At 36.2% G+C, this 22,878-nt stretch overlaps 1 protein-coding gene across 3 annotated transcripts in view; it reads right to left on the reverse strand.

The window, feature by feature from the left end:
- LOC149578319 (UDP-Glycosyltransferase superfamily protein) overlaps nt 1-22,878 on the reverse strand; it is a 114,617-nt gene that overhangs the window by 82,463 nt on the left and 9,276 nt on the right. For all 3 annotated transcript variants that reach the window (XM_089828240.1, XM_089828243.1, XM_089828238.1), the window contains 3 exons: nt 22,071-22,157; nt 21,430-21,539; nt 5,829-5,879 (listed from right to left, as the gene is read on the reverse strand). In XM_089828240.1, coding sequence (XP_089684366.1) covers nt 5,829-5,879; nt 21,430-21,539; nt 22,071-22,157 — 248 coding nt within the window. The remainder of the gene's footprint in view (nt 1-5,828; nt 5,880-21,429; nt 21,540-22,070; nt 22,158-22,878) is intronic.

Genomic DNA, 22,878 nt, shown 5'->3' on the forward strand with positions numbered 1-22,878 from the left:
AACACCACATTTGATTAGTATAACATCTTAGAGTAATCCATACCGTCAAGTTTGTAATCAGTGGCAATTGTAGCATTTGCAGTGAATTCTTGTAACTCCTATGGAAACATTCCTCCACATCCTCGAAGCTTCAAAAATATTAAGGAAATTTATTTCTCAATTCCTCACGGAGCGATAGATGAGTCATTTGTAGAAACCATTGAGTTACGCCTAGAAACGGTTATGAAAAACCTTTGCGTATTATGCAAATATGCACCACCTGTATTGTGGACTGTTGGTTGTTCACGTGTTCATGAGTGTTTTTGCCTGAGAGTCCTCGGTTCCTAGTGTGTTGTGGAGGAAGATGATTTGGACACTCAGAATTGTGATGTCTCTCACGCTGGTTGGAGAGGATGTTGCTCCTTGCGGACTAGGCACGAGACCTTTGTCTATTCCTGTCTGTCAGCACTCCCAACTTCCAACGGACCTCTGTGCTATCCAACTTCACCTGCAACCCGGTGTTGACTTAGCACCCCCACAATATAGGGCATGTTACCCATGGTAAGATGATACTAATGTATCAGTTGCATTCCCTTTCCTCCTACATGAGCTATCTCAAATGGCTTCCTCTTGCGGTGAGAATGGAAGACTCCTAATAACATGAATGCCTTGTTGCTATCCACACCAATTCATGATGCTCACTCTACTAATAATGCTCTTGAAAGGAAAATACATTTGATCAATAGCAGAACTTCTTGCAGACAGATTCTGAATAGCAGTGTCATCTTACCAAGCAAAATTTCTACTGGTGTTGCCAAGAATGACCTCCTCATGCTTCTACCCGGCAACTCGTACTAGACTAATGCTACCATTTTCTCCTTCGATGGTGGAAAGGACAGTCGAGTCCGATTGCTGTGAAGGTTTGTTCCTTCACTCACGTCATACCTTGGTTGAAGTCAAGTCTTCTACTACTCCAGACTTCTGATGACCGATATCAACACCCCTGTCACCCGTGGCATGCTATGCGATTACATGGGCCTATTAGCTCCTTATCATACCTACAGATCACACGTGGCTTCTCCAACGTGCCTATCAATCTCTTCACTATTGCTTCCCTGCGGTGAAGATTTCTAAGTGTTGTTCCTCCCACCTCCATGTTAGAAGACCTTACTTTGTCTATAATCTTAGTACTGACAATTGCTCTACTGAGAATAAGTTGGCCACTAGTTGAACCCAATTCAGGTGCCTATATTGTCACCCTTAAAATCATTGTCTGATACAAATGACTTACTTGAATGTCATCCACCTTACTAAAACACATCTTCCGTGTGCTACATTTGGAGATGAATGAGTCGTTGACAAGTTGTTGGGGCTACATCCAGCTCCTCCACTAACTTAAGGGATTTCATCCTTAAGATAACCAGTCACATTTAAGCAACCGAGATTGTCTTCAAGATAAAGATATATTTCATTACTTTTAGACTAGAATTATCAAGAATGCAATGTAAAACCTGCAGGTTGGCAGGACACTAAGCTCTGCTACCACTAAAATATCTCCAATAGATATTTACCCGATTTCTTCCTCAATATAATATTTAGAACTCAAACATACAAAGTTGTATTATAAGTCAATGACATAAAACCGGTAGATTCTCATAAAATACCTTAAAACATGTTATTGCATTGTACAACAGCAATACAATAACTATTATTCAAAGTCCAATCTTAAACACAATTTTATAGTTGGATTGGAATGCCAAGAAAAGAACCTGTAAGCACATGCAAGACACCTGAAGTGACGTCTCCACCGACAATGGGTTTGCGTCCACTACCTCCTAACACGAGGGTTTTCATCCTCTTGTTGAATGAAAGTTGAAGTTTTTTGAATAACTCTTGCTAGAGAGAAACTGTATTGTGGATCATAAACCAAGCATAACCGAATGAATGAAAACCTCTCCCTTTTAATCCCCAAAGTTGTGACTCTTCGACTCCCTTCCTGTCTTTTCGTCTTATCCCTCCTTGTCACCTTATAATATTAATTTGCCCCTTTTTATTCATGCTCTCATATTCAATTTTAATATTATATGAATATGTCTTGAAATCTTCAAATGTCCAAAAGGGGACATTACAAGAAAGCACACAACAATTATGATCATGTTTCTGCTCTATATTAGAACTACATGAATCGGCTGCAAATCAATATGCAACAAAAGTTTTAGATAGACAATATGAAGAGCCTCTTTTACAACTAGCTAGGAACTACAACATTATCAATGACTTAGATGCTTCACAACAATAGAAATTATCAAGCCTCCAACCACAAAATAGCCAAATGAATATGTGAAGGGCACAAATAATTGGCTAGGCAATGGAGTTAGGTACAGAATGTAATATTACCTCTCCATAATGTCAAATATCCTAGTAAACATCAAAAAGAAAGTTCCTTCTTTCACAAAACCCACTATCTTGACATCCACCAAACAATCCTATATTGACATCTCAATGTTGGTGCAATGTATTTACAGACTATCTTACACTAGAAAACTTCTTATGTAAAGGTGAAGAATGCATACAAGAATTTATTACTATAACCGATTTGGCAAAAGATAAACTTTGAGATATAAAAGGATTTATTCTAGTATATTTTTACAGACAAAGGAATTTCCTTTTTACCAACTCTGAGTCAGATTGTCTTGAGGACAAGACAATGGCCTAAATTTCAAAAGGATGTTGGTAAGCATGGAACTCAATATGAACAAGTGATAGGAACCACAGGACTCAAGAAGTACATTGCAGTAGCATCTAGCAATGTGCAACACCTCTTAACAGCTGAAAAGACACAAAGAGAGACAGTGAGAAGGACAAATAGATGAGTTAAGCTAGCATCGAACTATACTGCAAAGACAGACAGAGGAAAGGATATATAGATGAATTATTGTATTGTAAGAGATATATCACCCAAGCACATGTTGGTAAGCACAGATTGTCTTGAGGACAAGACAATGGCCTAAATTTCAAAAGGATGTTGGTAAGCATGGAACTCAATACGAACAAGTGATTGAAACCACAGGACTCAAGAAGTACATTGCAGTAGCATCTAGCAATGTGCGACACCTCTTAACAGCTGAAAAGACACAAAGAGAGACAGTGAGAAGGACAAATAGATGAGTTAAGCTATATTCGCATCGAACTATACTGCAAAGACAGACAGAGGGAAGGATATATAGATGAATTATTGTATTGTAAGAGATATATCAACCAAGCACATGTGTCATATACATCTATGCTTGTGGTATGCATGAGCATTGCATATAACACAATATGAATACATGAACGAAGCAATCTTATAATTTGTATGAATATGCATAATCTTTCTTTTTCTTACATGATTATATGCCACAACTAGCATGGTCTCCTTATTGTTAACTTCTTGACTAAGTTACCCAATTTGGCATCAGGAGCCCAGATGCGGGTCTGGATCTAGCTTTGCAGCAAGAAAAGGAGTAACATTTTACCGGAAAGATAACAGACTCCTAAAAAAAATTTAAGGCAGCTACCATTTTTTCTGGTAGATTAAAGTTTAAACGATTGATGACACTATCAAGCATTTACATAGGTCAAGAGAACATATAATATGCAATAAAATTTGAAATTTAATTATATATAATTTCAAATTTCCACACTTCAAAAATATATGTGATTTTTACATGGATTTTGTACTAACAAATCCAAACCCCCAAAACAATTTAGCCAAATCAGCAAACTGAATCCCTTAACCCGAACCAGCAACTTAGCTTTTTAACATAACTTATCTGGATATGTATTTATTGTCAAACCAGAATTAAGGACCCTTGGTGCCATTTGGTATCATTATAAGAAACAGACATGCAATTAATGTGCAGATTTGAGGGCATATTTTCCTAGGGCACTATTTGGATGGTGAAAACAATTTAGAATTTTAAATATATATATATGCGTGTGTGTGAGTGTGTGCATGTGTGCGCACATGTGGATTTTACATAGATTTTTTACGAAATCCAAACCCCCAAAAAGATTTAGCCAAATCAACAAACCAAATCCCTCAACCCAAACCTGAACTGGCAACCTAGTTTTTTGACACAACTTATCCAGGCCTTGGGCATGTGTTTATTGACCAAGCAAAATTAAGGACCCTTGGTCCCATTTGGTATCATGGTAAGAAAATTTCATGCAATTAACACACAGATTTGAGTTCATATTTTTCTAGTGTACTATTTGGATAATGAAGAAAATTTAGAAATTGTTTCACAAACATAAACAGCCAAGAGAAGAATCCATAGTAGAGAAAAAGCATAGAGCTATGAAAACTGGCATAGGAAAAAGGAAGAAGGGAGACAGAAAATTTATCTCTTTAGACATTTGTAAGATAATTTAGCTTGCAGATAGGTTCCAAATGATTTACAGACTGTAGAAATGGGAAAGGCAAGTTCAATAGTACTCAAAGGTGTCTGCACTGTTAAACTACAGTAGCTTGCCAAAAAACAATGTACGTCTGTGCAAGGAGAGAATATGCAAGACAAAGGGAAACAGAGTCGACAACAAAGAGATACAGATTCAAAAATTGATATAAGGACAACCACAGATTGGGTCATAATAGCAGAAATTGAATCATGATCAATCATAATTACTCGGGAATTGCACTGCCAATCTAAACAAACAAAAAAATGTTTTAATTTAATTGGTCAATTTGAAAACAAAATCACTCAATATTTGGACCCATTAAATCTGCATTTTCGTCATTTTCACTCATTTCAGTATATATGGAAGATTTTTCCAGAGCAACTCCAGATGAAATTTGATTGTTTGTCTCAATTCAAGGGAGTAATATTATGTTTGATCAAAACAGGTCAATTAGAATCTTCAACTCTTCAGCAAATTCACATCTTGCACATGCTGTTATTATTTAAACTATAGTGAACCACACATTCTTATAAAACTCTTTTCCTCAAAAACAAATATGGGGCACTTCTGCAAATCCATTTTCTTCCCCTATAGGCTTGCATTTCAGACTTGTAACGCATATTCCAGTCTACAGCTGTATTCCTGTCTCTACACCTTTCCTTTCCAATTTATTTACCGCACTCGATCATGATACAATTTCCCTTTGTGTTACTCATTATGACAATGTTTCCAATAATTATTATGCCAATGACTGCATTTCCTTGTTTTTCCCAGCCCTCTCTTCTCTCAGTATCAGTGAAGTATATGCTCTTAAAATTTGCTACTATGATTTATTGCTTGTTTGACAGAATTATCTCATTGGCTCCCTTCACTTTTTGACATTTTGTTACTCTGTACTTCACAAGTAACTTTAACATTTGTATTTTTTAATTTATTTTTTATATTCAAACATTGAAGTCATGTAATCAGCAATCTCAATATTAATGGAAAAAAATCGAGATGCAAAATTCATGCAATCAATTTGGTTTTAATTTTAAATAAAAACAGCAAAAGTTATTTTTCAGATTTTTCAGTTAATCCTCAATCTTGATCTGGGCATGTATTTTTCATGGTATTGAAATATCTGTTGATTGCACAAGGTCTTGCAATGCTGAACATGGACCTATGAAACATTGACCACAATATAATTCCAGAAACTCCTAAGAAAAAGGTCCACAAATAATAGCTATTACCAATCACTTGTCCTAAAGGATGATTATACCCACTATTTTAAGAAGAATGATAGTGTTAAGGTTTCCAAATTAATTAAGAGATTTGATATATAAAAAGGAGAAGAGAACAAGAAAGTTAAAATAGAGAAACAGCAATTAAGCACAAACGATTTACCAAGCAAATGAGAAGATGGTTACCTTGATATTGCATTTTTGGATTCGATTGAAGTCACAATTACACCTTCAAAACTGCAAAAGCCAGCAACATGCCATAGTATTAAAATTTACAACTCCTTTCTGCTTCAAATAGGGATGTACCAAATAGAAAAAATCTACAATACAATGATCATTGATTAAGTGTAAATATTCCTTCAACAGCTAAAGTTGTTGCTACTTATTAGATCTGTATGGATGAACCAAAATCTGAACGTTACCCTGTCGCTCTTCCAATTAATTGCATGTAGCTAAATTTAGCTGTTCGGTGCACAAAACGAAGAAGGCTGAAGCTACAAAGGTGATATTATAATCACAACACAAAACTCTATAAAATTGCCATAAATCCTATGTTAGAAACACCAGATTGAATAAAATATTTAAAACTTGAAACTTTACTGCAGTACCAGGAGATCTAACTTATGCAATAGAAAGGATCCTAGCTATTTGGTTGCTTGTTTTGTTAATGTTTTGTGGCAACATTGTGTCTTGTTGTATCCTTCTCTCATGTGGGAGCTTTGAGTTTTTTTGTGTTGTTATTTTGTTGTTTTGTTATCAATGGGTCAAGACTTATTTCAAAAATACTTAGCTACCATTAGTCAAGAAAAAATCTGCTCTTGAACACTAATAAGGCTTAGTCAAAGACCTATAAGCCCTAGTCAAATACGGTAAACCCTAGCAAAATATTGAGATCAAACAAACAGATTTGAAATAACCAAAATGGAAAGTTTTTCATGCATAGATATTTATAGAATTGAACCCAAGGTTATCACCAATAAGTGTGAGTTTTTGCCAAACAATTGCTAAACTGACAAGACAATGAGAAGTTGATCAACAAGTCAGGAGCGATTTAGGCTCTCAAGTTATACACCTATGCTTCAAAAAGTACAAAAAAACCCAAACAAATAGGTCCCAAGATGGAGAGAAGCCATTTATATTAACGGGTGCCACCTGATCCTCTTCCATCTCCATCCCATTACCAACAAGTTGATCTCATAGCTCAATGACCTTTATAAGATAAGAAACCACTATGTCTATATAGCTCATGTGTGTGCCCCTAGCATGCTTTTTCGCAAAATCTAGCAAGAAATTCACACTTTGGTATAAAGTGATCCACTGGTCTGCAATAATTTAAACCTAAAAACTACAGATTCGTGCAGAGAGGATTCTGGGAGCTCAGAGCTCCATTTGACTTTTCTGTTATGAAATCACAAAATCCTTGGAGGAACTTTGAGAAGGTTTAGAATTTATTTGGATGGTAGTTGTAGCAATTGAGTGCAAGTCAGTGCTTGATGAAGCCCATCAATGACACCTACGACCTAACAAAAGGTCCACTGTCTGAATTTAGTTCAAAAACTCCAAGGAGGGTCTTGAGTGACTTAAAGTACCTCGCATATCATGTCTAATGTGTTATAAGGCCTATTCTCTTGCTTAGCTGAGTTTTGTGGCCTTAAGTCTTTTGTTCGTGTAGTGTTAGGCTTAAATCTTTCGTTTATGTAGTGTTGTTCATCAATAATTTGACCAAGTCTTAAGGTTTGAGGTTTAGAACTTCACATGTTGCATGTGAATTCCATTCTATTTTATGTTTGCTTAGCTCTTATCCTTGAGGATTCCTTGGCAGGGATTACATCAGGTATTGTACATCTCTTTTGTTTGCTTCTTATCTATGATGCCAGAACAAATGGCCCTTGACCAAATCTAGGGTGATTTGCTTCACTATGGCCAACTTTTTAATGTTTGAACTAAACAAGGTTGGCAGGAGCTACAACCTTCATCACCTCAAAGATCAAAAGCATAATATCCTCTAGCAGCATATGCAATCCACATTTCCAAGGTGAAATGTTGGAACCACCCTTTGGACAATCAAACTTTAAAATTAATCATACCTATAGCTTCTCGAATATGATTAAAGTAAACAAATCAGTCGTGAATAAATTAGATAAGCAACTCGTCATAGGTGTGGACAAAAACTCCAATCATTGGAGCAGTTAGGGTACATTACACAACAAGCTCTCACAAGCTTAGACTGCTTCAATTTCTGAAGCAAGGGATCCACACCCACAAAAATCCTACTTAATACAAAGATCTAGAAGATGTCAAATTACATGCTCTAATAACATGTTAATTGTTTTGGCCATGGCAAGCAAAGTTGCACTCAAAATATCTAATCCTAAAACTAGGTAGCTTGAAACATGAACACTTCAATCAAAACAGTAGTCTCTAAATATGCTAATAATAGATATACCAACACACACGCACACAATATTAACCTCTAAAACTCGCAACTATCTCTTAATCAAATGGAAAAAAAAAATATCTTACTCACACCCATATCTTTCTTTATAGATGTAGGGGGGGGGGGCGGGGGGGAAGAAAAATAAAATTCTAAACATAAACTTTTAAATATTAAAGCATTCTAGTGCTATAAGAGAATAAGAATGACACGTGCATGTTAGAGCATGTGTGAGCCCTCTCATACATAATTGGCAAAGAAGACTAGAGTTCCTCCTCTCCATAATGATCTCTCTACTTCACACGACTCTTGATCCACTATTGTCACTATATTGAGACTATGTATTATGTTGAGACTAGAATGAATATCTTACTCACACCCATATCTTCCTTTATAGATGTAGGGGAGGGGGGGAAGAAAAACAAAATTCTAAACATAAACTTTTAAATATTAAAGCATTCTAGTGCTATAAGAGAACAAGAATGACATGTGCATGTTAGAGCATGTGCGAGCCCTTTCATACATTATTGGCAAAGAAGACTAGAGTTCCTCCTCTCCATAATGATCTCTACTCATCCTGATCATTTGTTGTCACTATGGTGACATCACCATTAGAAGTCCTAGCAAAGAAACTCAAGGTGATAACTCTTCACAATCTAAAGAAGTTGAAAATCACTCAAAACTCAACATAGCCATACAACTTCACAACGCACACTAACAATTGTTTTGTATTCCACTTCAAAGATAGATTACACTATAATGTCTCAAAATGTATTAGGCTAGGAACAACTCTTAAGCCTAAGTTGAAAATATTGCCAATAATAGTATAAACTAAACCAGCCAACTCAGATTTGTATACTTGTCACCCTAAATCCACCTATCCTTTAATAGAGTACACCGAAGGCAATAGTACATTCCACATAGCACCAAAAGCACATGCTTTACTTAGGTTAAAATCTAAGACAAACAATCATCCACAAAACAAAGATTTGGTTGTACAGATGTAAGATATATCGCATTGCCCACCAACGACAATAGTAAATTCCACATACACCAAACAAAGCACATGCTTTACTTAGGTTAAAATCTAAGGGAGATAGCCATCCACAAAACAAAGATTTGGTTGTGCAGATGTAAGATATATCACATTGCCCACCAATCATCTATAGAGTGACTCATTGAATAATGACAAGATATCATAGCTTCAGCCAACCTCCATAACGGCTAGTGGAAGGACTACAATCAACTATTTGGAAGTGTTCCAAAAAAATCATTGCATACTTGAATTAATATGAAATGAAATGGTTATGTTGCCAAAACTCTACACCCAAGAAATATGGTAGAAGAACTAGATCATTCATGTCAAAGGCAAAACATAAACCAAATTTTACACATTGCAATGTAATGGCCCTACTTCCTATAGTGGCAAGACCTAGACCCTACCCTACTTACACCTATACAAAGACATACAATCTGAAAACGAAAATAACCACTTCAAAGTACCTAAAATCCTTCAAGGTGCACCATATATACCTCCTTCACCAAACTTGCATTCAAGAAAGCATTATTCACATCTATTTGATAAGCCTTCTAACCAAGCTAGGCTAGTATGGAGAGAAGCAAATGAAATGTGACAATCTTCATTCAAGCAAAACCTTCTCATTATTGATCGACTATTGCCGTAAATAGACTTTTGCACTAAGATGAACTTCAGACAAGAGGAGCTTTGCAACTTGCACAAACTCTAAGTAGGTTGATGTTTTTCCTTCCTCGCGGTTTGTGCGAGGGATGTGTGGCAACCTTGTGTCCTTTTGGTCCATTGTGTTGTCCTTGGTTGTGTTTGTTGAGTCTTGTGTCTTAATTGTGGGCTTCCTTTTGTTTGATTTGGTTATCTGCTTTTACTTATTGCAATTTGTGTTTGTTTGAGTTGGGCTTCCATTTCCCCCGCTCTAGGTCACTCATGTGATCCTAGGGCATGGCAGAAAGAAATAAACATGACACTACAAGGGACGTTGAAATTATCATGCCAGAGGAAGAGCCGAATGATGATAAAACAAAGTCTAAGAATAATAAAGTGGATAAAGGAAATATTGGTCTGGTATTCTAGAACAAGGGAGACCTTTATATAAATCAATTGCTTTTGAATTTTCCATGTCAATGTGTCTTTCATCTACAGGATTTGATGGAAAAAAATTTAGGGCACCCACTATCGGCGGGAGTGGAGGAATGGGAAGGGCCACAGCCACTAGATGTGGATGAGCCGAAGATCTAGATGTCACCATTTGAGACCCCAGAGGACATGATGGTAAGTCTTCTTCTCTAGGTTTGAAAACCTTGCCCCTTTCGCCTAACCAAGACATGGTAAAGGCCATTAGGGCAGAGTAGGCAAGATTGAAGCAAACTGTTGTGTTTTTTGTTTGCATGGATAAGGATTCTTTACCTTCACGTAAGTTTTTTGATGATTGGTTGGCAAACGTGCGGGGTAAGAAATTTGAAATACATTTTAGTTTCTATAGAATGTTACAAAAGAGCATGTTAGTTGTTTTCTTACAAACCCACAAAATGCAGGAAAGAGTTTTTAAAAAAGAATTACTAGAGTGTGGGTCATTCCTTGTTTTGTACTTTTCCATGGTCTCCCAAAGGTAGCATTGAACACGTCATTGCAAGATTTTCACCTAATTGGGTAGAAATTAAAAATTTGCAAGCAAAATTTTGGTTGTTTGTTTCACATTTATTAAAACCCCTGGGTTCTATTTTGCGGGTGGAAGCATCTAGGGTTGCCCTCATGCGTTTAAATGCAAGGGTTTTAATTGCTCTCTCTCCAGAGATTTGATTTCCCTGATGTTATTCAGTTAAGTTTTGATGATGAAATTTTTTCATGAGAATTATCTCTATTGGGAAACTTGGGTTCTTGTTTTCAATGCAAACGTAATGGGCATAATAAGAAGGATTGTCCTTGTTGAAGAAAACCCAAAATGTAAATTTTGATATTTCTCAATCTAAGGTTAAAAATGATGTCATGGGTGCCAATTTGCAAGTCAATTCTAACCCTATTTTGAGTTGTTCTGGTTTGGCTAATACTGTTCAAAATTGTCCTCACAATTCTATCCCTCAAAGTGTCCTTGGGCAATCCCTTGGCCTTAGTTCTTTGTCCTCCCTTGCTAATCCCCTAATTGAAGAAGATTGTGGTACTCCATGTTCCTTGCCACCTTCTGCCCCTACTATTACCCTCCCTACCTCTTCGAACACGGGTCATCCATCAAGTCATCTTATTTCATGCTCTGAGAATTGTCCCCCTAGATTAAAAGCTCAACAAATCGCCTTGGTTGGCATCAAAGAGAAGGATTCTAAACTTAAAAGTAAAATTTTTTATGGAGAAAGATAAGTCCCCTTCACCTGAGGCTATGGTTGTTGATGATTCAGATCAATTTATAGAAGTGGTTGCCAGAAAAAAGTAAGGCTATGGATAAAAATATCTCAATTAATGTTGTTAAACCCAAAAGCAGTGAAATTCCAGAATGTTTTAATAGGCTATACGAGAACCAAAAACCTTCATCTAAGTAACCTATGATGACAAACATACATAGTTGGAATGTTCGGGGATTGGAGATGGCCGATAAGAAATACCGAGTCAAAAATGGTGTAATAATTTGACAGATAAACATTTTGTTTGTTTGCAAGAGATTAAGGTGGTGGGCTTACAAGCCTTTTCTATCCTCAAATTCCTTTGGGATCAGTATGTGGGCTACCACTCAAATCATGAGAAAGGCAAGGGAGGTGTTGTCATTCTTATTGGACCAAGATGGAAGGACAATATTCTTGATCATGGTAGCTCCCCATGTCACAGGGCTTTGTGGGTCTCTGTTAAGATTTACTAATGACATTTTAGGCATATGCAACATTTATGCTGCAAATGACTATAGAAAAACAGCTAGCACTTGCACATTGGCCATTTGTTAGTGATTTCAATGTGGTGGAAAATAATCATGACAAACAAGGTGATCTAAAACAATGTTGTAAAGGAAATGAATCCTTTTTTGGCAAAGATTTATTAGGAGATTCAGCCTGTCGGACCCTCTTGTTAACAATAAATCACAGTATTCTGATATATGGTTTACATGGTGCATCAATCAAAGTGGTCATCGTAGAGTTTACTGCAAGTTGGATAGATTCTATTGCAACTCTATTTAGTCCTGTCATTCTCATGCCTACCTCTACCTCTCATCATTCTCCCATTTCAGATTCTGTGATGCTAGAGTCCGCATTAAATTCTCCTGTGAGACCAAATGAAAAATGTCGCTCTTTTAAGTTAAATATTTCTCTGCTTGAAGATGAAGACAATAGAGATGCTATTAGGATGGTCACTAGCCTAGCTAAACTTTGCAATCCTCACCTTCAACCAAGAGAAACGTGGAATGTGTTATCAAATACTTGGCAACAAATGTTTCAGATTATTAGCAAAAAACTTGTTATGGACAGAAATATGGAATCGACGTACTTGCAATCTGAATTTAATATGCTAGAAAAAGAGATTAAAATGAGGGGGGCTGGTACCAAGATTGAACAAAAACTAGTTAATGTGAAGCACCAACTTGGAACTTTTCAGAGATATAAAATTCAGGGGCAAAAAAATTAGAGCTAGAATGAGATGGATACATGAAAGAGATATTGGCTCTAAATAGTTTTCCAATATTATAAGGGCTAAGAATAAAAGAGAACTAGAGCATATCCAGTGTGATTCAGGTACATTTAATGATCCTACTGCAATCAAAGAAGCATTCTTTAAGTTTTCTAGTGCTCTCTTCTTCCTCCAAGCATGATAAGAGTAACCAAGATGACCTGCACAAGTGTCTTAAAATCATACCAAAGAAATTGTCACCTACAGAGATTGATGCACTAGATAAACATACTTCCTCAATTGAGATTCATGATGCTATCAACTCTTTACCCAATGGGAAATCTCGTGGGCTTGATGATCTCCCTGTAGAGTTTTACAAAATGAAAATTATAAGGATTGGAAGTGAGTTGTTGGAAGTGTATAACGATGTTTTTGAAACGGGGTCTTTGGGAGTAAACATTAATAGAGGGCTGAAAAAGTTGCTTCCCAAAGGTGGTGACAAGTCACATGTCAAAAACTGGCGATCTATTACATTGTTGAACATGTCATACAAAATCTTAGCTAAAGTTTTAGCTAGGAGATTAGTTCGCCTGCTTAATAAGTTCATTTCAGTTACTCAAACTGGTTTTATTCAAGACATATATATTAGAAAATCTAATCACTAGTTGGGAGGCAATGCATTGGGCCAAATTTGATGCTCAAAATGTTGCCATGGTGCTGTTAGATTTTGAGAAGGCATATGATAGAGTGGAATGGCCTTTTATCATTGGTATGCTTCAAGCCTTTGGGTTCTCAGAATACTTTTGCAAATGGATTTTGATTCTCTTTCATGATTCATCTATACAGCAATTGATGTCAATCGTGATCTTACTGATCCCATTTTCCTACAAAGATCCATTAGACAGGGATGCCCTATAGCCCTCTCTCTTTTTTTCATTGTTGTTGATGCTCTGCACTATATTCTCCGAGCTGATAGCATTGGCCCTCCTGTTAAGCGAATTTCTCTCCCAAATAATGACGACCTTATCAATACCCAAGTTACAGTGATACCTCCAACTTTCTGATGCCAATTTTAATAATGCCCTTTCCAGACTGCAATTATTTTGCTCAGCTTCTGGTGCCAAGGTGCCCCCCCCATAAATCCACTGTTCTAGGTTGGTCTGATGTTGCTCCAGATTGGCTTGTGAGGCTTTTGGGAATCCTATTTCCAATTGAGCCTAACATTGATGATGTGTGGAAATGGGTTTTTGATAAGATTAACTCTAAGCACTTAAAGTGGCAGACTCAATCCCTTTACTTAAACAGGAGGGTCCAAGTTGTTCAGAAGGTATTGTCATCTCACCACATCTACTTTGCTTCCACTTGGTTATTTCCTAATTATCAAATCAACATGTTAGAGAAAACTCTTAGGGATTTTCTTTGATCTGATTGGCTGGACAATAGCAAAAGACACTGTTAGTTGGGATTGATGCAGCAGATATAGGAAGTATGGGGGACCTGGCCTTAGAAATATCAAAGCCCATGGGGTTGCTCTTGCTTCTAAGTGAATTTATAGAGCTTTGTGGGGAGATGAACCATGGAAAATCCTTATCAAAAACAACATTGCCTGACCTGTTATTAGGAAAGGGAAAACATGGAAGGATATTCCTATGTGTGATATTGTTATGGGAGATTTCACAATGAAGTTGTTTGGTTCTTGTATTTTCTCTACTTTCTGGGAAGCATCATCTCAGGTTAGAGGGCTTATCTCCTCTCTTGCAACAATGGGAGGCTAGCCAAGACATTGTGTTGTTGACTGGTCAATTTGGTGGGGGCTTTACTTAAATGGCAAGCCCTTAGCTTTAACCCAAAGTTGTTCAGCTAAGACATGGAATTTGAAAGATATAATTTTGACTGGAGATATTTTGATTAATGGTAGGTTTGGCACTTGGGAAGAAATTGCAGGCAAATACAACATTCTTCCATCCCAAAAGAAAACATTTACTCTTATCTCTAAAGCACTCAATGGATTAATGGTTGGTAAAAGAATGATTACATCTAATTTTCTTCAACAATGTAAGTGGAATGATGGTACCTTTTTGATGGAATTGTCTACGAAACAGGTTTACAGCATGCTTAAGAATGATGCCTCTATTTTCTCTTAGGTTACTCGGAGTCGGGGATTTGAATGCCCTTTCTTAGATTGGCACTTTTTCTTCCATTATTGTTGGCACACACCTTCTGAACCTAAGAAAGGTTGTTTAAAATGGCTCCTCCTCAAGAAACTTGTTGTTGGAAATAACCTGTCTTCTATGGGTCTTGAGACAGTTGTGTGTAGTTTGTGTAATGAGTCTCAGACTTTGAGAACCTTTTTTTTGACTGTCTGTATGCTAAGAAAGTTTGGTCTATCTTTTTTGGTCTGCCTATTAGATGGAATGTGAAACCTGGTCTTTCATGGAGTGAAACTTTAGCAGGATATGTAGAGTCCTTTGATTTTAAACTGAATAGATTCTGGTCTGCTCTGTCATGTAAAGTCCTTTGGATGCTTTGGAATGATAGAAATAGAGAAGTGTTTCAAATGGAGAGAAAGCAGCATATTCAGTTTAATCTTAAACTCATCCATTTTTCAATAATGAAATGGGTTTCTTTGGAGCTAGAGATCCCCAAAAGTAGATTCGTGATGTTGGTATGAGCAGGTTCATTGCAGATTTTCAAAGAGGGTGTTTGAGCTGCCCAATATATTGAATCATATCAGAGTTTTTTGAGCCCTAGTGAACAGGCTGAATTGAACGAGTTGCTGACTAGAGACCACAGTGGTAATGAAGGTGATGTTACTCAGCTTACCGAGACTCCTGATGTTCAAAGAGCTGTTTCCATGGATGCATGGCAGATTCCCCTCATAATTTTTATAATGATTCTAGTGCTTCTGTTACTCAGTACCCCAAACCCAGGATGCATGGGATTAATCTCTGTTGCTCTTATTTGGCACGATGACTATTGTTTTGTAAGCTGCAATTTTTTGTAATCAGCAAGCAGGAATATACATATACAGTGATCTGATGGTGACAAAGCTAGTATGACATAACTATACTAGCTTCTCCTCAGTCCCACATTTTGTAACTGTTGTTATTCTTATCTATGCTGGTTATCTTGTTGCTCAGACTTTGAAGCCATATGTGGCAATTTTCTATTATAATCTGTTCTAAACTATCTTGATTGAAAATAAGATGAACTTCATACTTGGCTGAAGTACCGTCAACATTACATTGATCTTATACACCAATTTGCATCCCAGGGGACTATTTACTTAAAGGCAATTTGGACAGTCTTAGGTACAATTTTTCATTAAGACATCATATTTAACCTAAATGGCAGCCTCCTGTTCAAGTTTAGCATTCACTATCACATGATTATGGTTCAAAGCACCTTAAAAAGGTCAAATGAGAGAACAGAGATGCAAAATGAACAGACTAGTCCAAACCAACAATTTGTTCCCTTGCACACCAAAGTCAAGTAAAAGAAGGTTACCTTCCTACGCATCCTAAACAATAAAATATGCCACTTTGATCATCATTGTTAAGCGATTTGAGACTTGAGGCAAAGCAGCCACATTTGGAATCGGGATTGAAGTCAAGTCTTCAACTTTGAAATACCAATATTGCAAGAGAGACCTCAACCAAGGGTAAACATGTTATGAAACTATATAGTTTGATATTTCAATATTAAACAATGAGACAAATTCTCCTTAAATATAAATGCACAAGACAATGTTTCTAAACAAAACAATCACTAACTGAATATAGAAAAGGAAACTAGCTAACATACTAAACCTACTAAAGATGACCATTAGAAACATTACGTTATTATTCTAATACCCTTCTTCAATGGTCATCGTACATAGGAGGCTGCTCCCATCTCTTCAATAGACTAAGCAACATGAGCCTGTTGGTGAGACCCTAAATCTGCAGAACTTCTGGAAATGACTCCAACCTGATTTTGGATAAAAAGCTATTCCTCCAAGACCAATTGTTGAAACCAACAAAAACCTAAAATAACAATTTTGAAGAAAAAATGGCAAAGCCTCCAAACCCAATTTTGTCAAAAACCATAAAAAAATCATTTGCAGATGTTTGCCCAAGGAACTCCAAGTGCGACCCAAAATAAACTACAAGAAACCACGATTTTTGTGGAAACGATTGGAAAAGATTGCCAAACCCTAAAATTGAAATTTACAAAGCATCATTTTTTTGAGAAAAAACAATAAAATATTGACATTATTTTTTGTGGAAAACTAAGAAGTTCATGTTTTGTTCCTTATGCTCTCTTGTATCATCCTAATGTAATGGATCATGGAGTGTGGACCAAAATGTTGATGGAAAAAATTCTAATACAATCTACCTAGAAGAAATCTCCAAAAATTCTAACACAATCTACCTAGGATTACTCTCCTCTCTAGAGACTTCGAAAGCAGCCTTTTAAGCTAGGCGCTCTTGCTTATTTGCAACTTTTTCTGCTGAAGGATTGCACAAGTGGGCGCGTTTGAACATGGAGGACAACTTTTCACTAAGCACAACAGGTCAAATTCCAGCTTTTGAAGGCTCGGTAATATGACTTCGAAATGTGTTCAAATATGACGATGAGCCTTTTTGGGAAGCCATGAAATTGATTTTCAGGGAGTATTAGGATTTTGACTAGAGGCTAGGATTGAATCTCAATATCTCTTCACTGTTCTTGGCAATTTCCTTAATGGTCGCACATTTCAAGCCGAAGGCTCTAAGTGTGGCTTGAGCATGCATTGAACCATACTGGGCAGTGGGTTTGGTGAACATTGTCAACAGGGTTGAATTGGGGATTAGGCTTCACATGGAGGGTCATCTGTGAAGACTGATTGGCAGTGGCCCTGGGGAGTTGCAAACCCTTTTGCCTTGGTCATCCAACACCCCACCAGAGGTGCACATGTCGTTGGCCCATTGGGGATGGTACAAATTGGATTTGTTCCTATGGACCATTGAGATTGAACATTGCTATGATTGGTGGCCATATGGTGCATCTGAGAAAATCGAAATCAACACCCATCAAATCAATTGCATTGTGGATGAGGAAGGGAGGCCACTAGTCTATAGACAAATTCCTCCAAAACAAGCAAGGCGGGTTGAGCATTGGAATGCTATTGAAGGTGTTGGCTTGGGAGAGGTTCTAGGTGTAACTTGTGATGACGTGACAGTGGAGTAGCAGGCGGAGAAGTTGGTTGTGGTAGGTGGTATTACTTTGGGGGAGTTTGTGTCGAGAGTTGACGTCTCTTTACTTCTTGACCGCAAAGCAACTCCTAGGGCTACAGGCGAGATGCTAGTGCTCGTGGTGGAGGTGGAGCTAGCAGCAGTCGCTCGACGGGGGCATCTTCCAATGTCATTCCCAATTTCTCCCATAATGATGCCACTAACTAGTTCAAGTGAACCAGAGATCAATGCTTCGGGTTGTGTGGCAGCTTTTGTGATTTTTGTAATGTTTTGATCACATTTTATGACTTGTGATCTTTTTAAGCTAGCTCTTGGCGGGTGGAGGTTGCTAGTTGGGAATAGGAATGGGAATGTCTTTACTCAAAATTCCCATGATGGAGCTTTAATGATGTATTTGAACTTTTCAATATGAATAGAATTACTTTATTACTAATCAAAAAAAAATATGGGACAAAATCATAAACCCAAAATATAACTTTTCAAGCAAAATTATAAAAAACGCACCAAATACATTTTATTTTATGGGGAAAATTTTAAAAACCCTTTCCAACCCAAATTGTTTCCACAAATCCTAACTGCCAAAAAAACTAAGAACCCATAGATTTTTTGAAATCCTAAAAAAACACCAAACAACAGTGTTCCAATTGCAAGAGATAAATTGAAAATGCCAAAAAATGGGAATTGAGCTAAGCTCCCCTAAGTTGAAAGTAGTTCACAACAAATGCCACAAAAAAATGGCACACGCATGTCCATAAACAACAGAATGCGCCCATAAACAATGTGAGCTTCAAAAACGCCATTTTGAGTTATTTAGTCATGTGAGTTGACACACAGACAAGTCGATGGAAAACAAGATGTTGAGAATTTTCACATGCATGAAATGTGGGCTTTAGTGAATGCAAAATGCCCACGAGCAAGAGGAAAAAAAAAAGGGATGAAAAATGTGTCTATAGGAAGAAAATGATGCAAAGAAACCTCCATCAAAGTGAAATAGTAAAAGACACCCTATCAGAGCCCTTTTTCATTAAAAAAACAATTAAAATTCTTTTGGAAAAAATTCTAGGAATAGAGGCACTATTTTTTTTAAAGAATTTGCCAAATCTTAAAGAATCTCGTCAACCTACTTTGATACCATATTATAAAACTCGATAGTTTGATATTTAATATTTTAATATAAAACAAGGGAGACGAAGTCTCCTTAGATAAGTACAAGATGATGCTTCTAAATCAAACAATCATTAACTACTTACACAACAAGAAATAAACTAAAACTAAACCCACTAAAAATGATAATTCAAAACACTACATTATTATTCTTAAAAATTACACTCAAGAATATGACAAGTAAAAACATATTTGGAACATTCATCTTTCAAGGAGAGTGCTACAAAACTAGTTCCAAACTGTTCAATTGCAAATTGTAAGTTACAATCAATGAAAGAGTTTATTTCTTTAACATCAACATCACAACTAACTATGTGATTGTTAGTAGAAATATTACTGAGTTCATAGATTGCTCACTGCACTCAGCAAAGAAATATCTTAAGCTCTTAGACCTTCATTTAATATTTTGCTTATCAAGAACCAAAAACAAGGACCAACTTATGTCATGGTTCTACATGTGACACCCTACAAGGCATGACACACTTATTTTTAGGAGGTATTCTGCCACATTCACTGCTTCAATTGAATATCTATGCAACACATCACATCGTTTTGTGAATCATGCATGGATTCATTTTCATGATGGTTGGGATTCTCCTAACAACCCCATTTGTTAAAGCATGTAAGATGCATCGAACTCTCTTTGAATGCCTACCCCCTCACAACAGTACCAAAATCGCTTAGAAGGAAACTAACATCCATTATCAGACCTCAAGGTCTTAAACTTCACTTTTCTGATTTTCAACCAACGCTTTGACTTGTAAAAGACATTCCTTGCCATCAATTTTTTTCTTCAAAAAGTGTACCCGCATTTACTTGAGAAATTATCAACAAAACAAACTTGCACCAAGCACTTTTATGCCCTTTGAATCTTATGCCACTTCAGTAGAAAAAAGCTTCTCTCCCCATTTACCAGCCAAACAATATACACATGGATCCTACTCCTAGATGGGTGGCAATTCAGGGAATGTATTAGTTCTGCTCAGTTTAAATAAATATGGAAGGTTGAAATGCTCAAAACTCTCAACACAAAAATGGAAGAAAAGGACTGGATACAGAAGAAAGAAAGTCGAAAGTTGAATACACAATTGTATAGTGGAGTTTCCTACCAACTATGCTTTATATAAACGAAGGAGAATAGGGTAACTTGAGGATGCAACTATAGGTGTAGAGGACATGTATGATGAATTCATGAACCATTAAGAACTGTCGGTATTAACAAAAGTTCAGAAGTACTCATCTAACAAAAAAAATGGTTGGCATTTCCTTAGTTATTCATCCTTGAGGAAAAAAAAGATAATGGGCGCCATTAATCTAACAATCAAAGTGTTTATTTATATTCATCAGCCTGTGGTGCAAACAAAACCATGCTTTACCATCGATGTAGATCATGTATACGTAGAAGTAGAAAGAAAATGGTTGCGGCACCATTGAAATTGGTTCATACTACACAAATGATGAATCTGTCTCTAATACTCTATAGTCTCTAGACCCTAAGAAACCATTAATGTTAACAAATATAGTATAGCCTTTCCTCAAACACACTTGTATCTGTGATAAAACCCACTGGAATGGTTGTATGCTTTCTCACTTATTTAGACTCGAGCCAAAAAACAAGATAACAAGAATCTGTTTTAAGAATCAAAGTGTCTATTTATATCTGTCACCTTGTAATGCAAACAAATGCCTAGTTTACCATCCATCGATATGAAAAAAACATAGAAGTAGGAAGGAAATGGTTGTGCTGCTATTGAAATTGCATATGTAACAGAGGAGATTAAAAAAAAATGAGGAGAAAGAACTTGCTATAAAGTTAGAATTGGAATTTTGAACAAAATTGAATTTTGCATTAGTACATGCTTTCTCATAAAAAATTTATTACTATCAACTAATGTTTCTGTAATTATTATGTATATATACACACACATAGTGAAAATTAGGCAGTATAACACTGCCAACCCCATACCCGTAGGCTGGTTTGCACATTGATAAGGTATTTAGATGCAATCAAATTCTAAGTCATTGACTAGGACACAAATATCAAATAACATATAATGATTAATCACTATCTTGTGCCATGATTGATAACTAATTGCTCAACAAGTGCTACAAAAGGGTTGGCAGATTCCTATACTTCCAAATAGTAGGAAAAAATATGGAGTTTTCCAAGAAAAATAAAATACAATAACTGATTAGAAAATACTCCATGAGATAAAATTATATGAGAACATATGACAATATCATGGCAGTTAGTTACTCCAAGTCCAAACAAGCATCTACAAGTGTATGTGATACATCTATCATACTGAATTTTATAGATAAAATGACTACAGAAAAAGTTAGCAAGAAGCTCACTTTGACCAATCAACAGTAAAACCCTTCGTGGAATTAATATCTAGAAGGTTGACATGACAACCCATTTCTTCCCAAACCGAATGCAAAGGCCCTTCTTCAAATGCGTAAACCTGTTCAAAGATGAAAAACGTATAATTCAATCATCTTTGATTCTATCCATATCATTCTACAACTAATAATCCTCATTCTTCTGATAATCTTAACTTCAACAAAAGATGCAAAGATTTTTTTGGTTGAGAACTAATATGTCTCTCCTTGCAATCATTCACAAAAAATTCAAACACAGCAGTTTTAGCAACATTTCTCAATTTTTTATAAGCATGCTACTTTTAGAATAACAATAGAACTATGAAACTGGCATTAAGGTTAGATTTAGCTTAATGACATGGCCTTCGCTGAGTTGAGAATTTTCACTGGTTTTTATCTTATACTCATAAAGAATAGGTAGTGGAAACCATTATTGCAAACATTGTAAAGCTTTCACTTGTCAAATCAAAACTCTGTTGATTAATTTCTTAAGGTAATTCTACTTATATCTATAAATACAATGTTCACTTGATCACCCGTATTACAAAAACAGTGTGCATCACACGCCTGGTCCAATTGCCACTGCAGCAATGTCATAAAACAAAATTACACACCTGGAGATGATATCCCAGCACCTGAAGAGCTTTTGTAATAGTTATTAACATGAGAGATGAAGGTTCATTTTTGAGATTTGGAAAAACCTGAAAATGAAGTGAGCTTTAAGTGTGAGTACAACAGATACACATCATAAGAGGAAAACATTCAAAAATTTCTCTCCTAACGAAAGGAAAACAAATGTCAATGATAATTAGCCAACTATTGAAAAGGTATGAAAAATATATCAATGCCAAATTGGCAAGAACATCAACTTTGATTCTAATTTATGCTGCAAAAGGACATATTCGTTATAAAGCCGCAATTTCGAATATTTGAAAAGCATAAATTAAATTGAGTAGGCCTTTTCCTCTTTTAAGCTCATAATCAAATACTATATAAACAAGGAGAGTTGTATCACATTGAGCACTAAGTCAAACAAGAGATCACATAAACAGGATAATGATAGAAAAAGTGTACCCACATTGGCCTAGTAAAAATATATTAAAAAATCCAAATAAGACAGAACAGAGGGCACCCTTTAAGGAGACTACAAAAGATCAAAAAGGCCAGAGAAACGATAAGGAAAAAAGACCGTATATATCTATTCACTTCAAAGACATAAAAGTTGGATCATTTGCAGTGCAATAACAATGAGTATTACAGTTGAGGCATTATTTGTTTTTGCATTTAGCTTATTACCATATTGCTTTATATGCACCCAGTTACGATAAGCTCAATCAGTTGTTTGTGTGAATGCGTCACATGAACATATCTTATGCACTTGATTGCCACTTCTCTAGATAGCATCAATCAGTTGCATGCTTA

Source organism: Cupressus sempervirens, chromosome 1 (genome assembly GCF_028749045.1).
Source record: "Cupressus sempervirens isolate cs-2001-9-10 chromosome 1, ASM2874904v1, whole genome shotgun sequence".
Classification (NCBI taxonomy): Eukaryota; Viridiplantae; Streptophyta; class Pinopsida; order Cupressales; family Cupressaceae; genus Cupressus; species Cupressus sempervirens.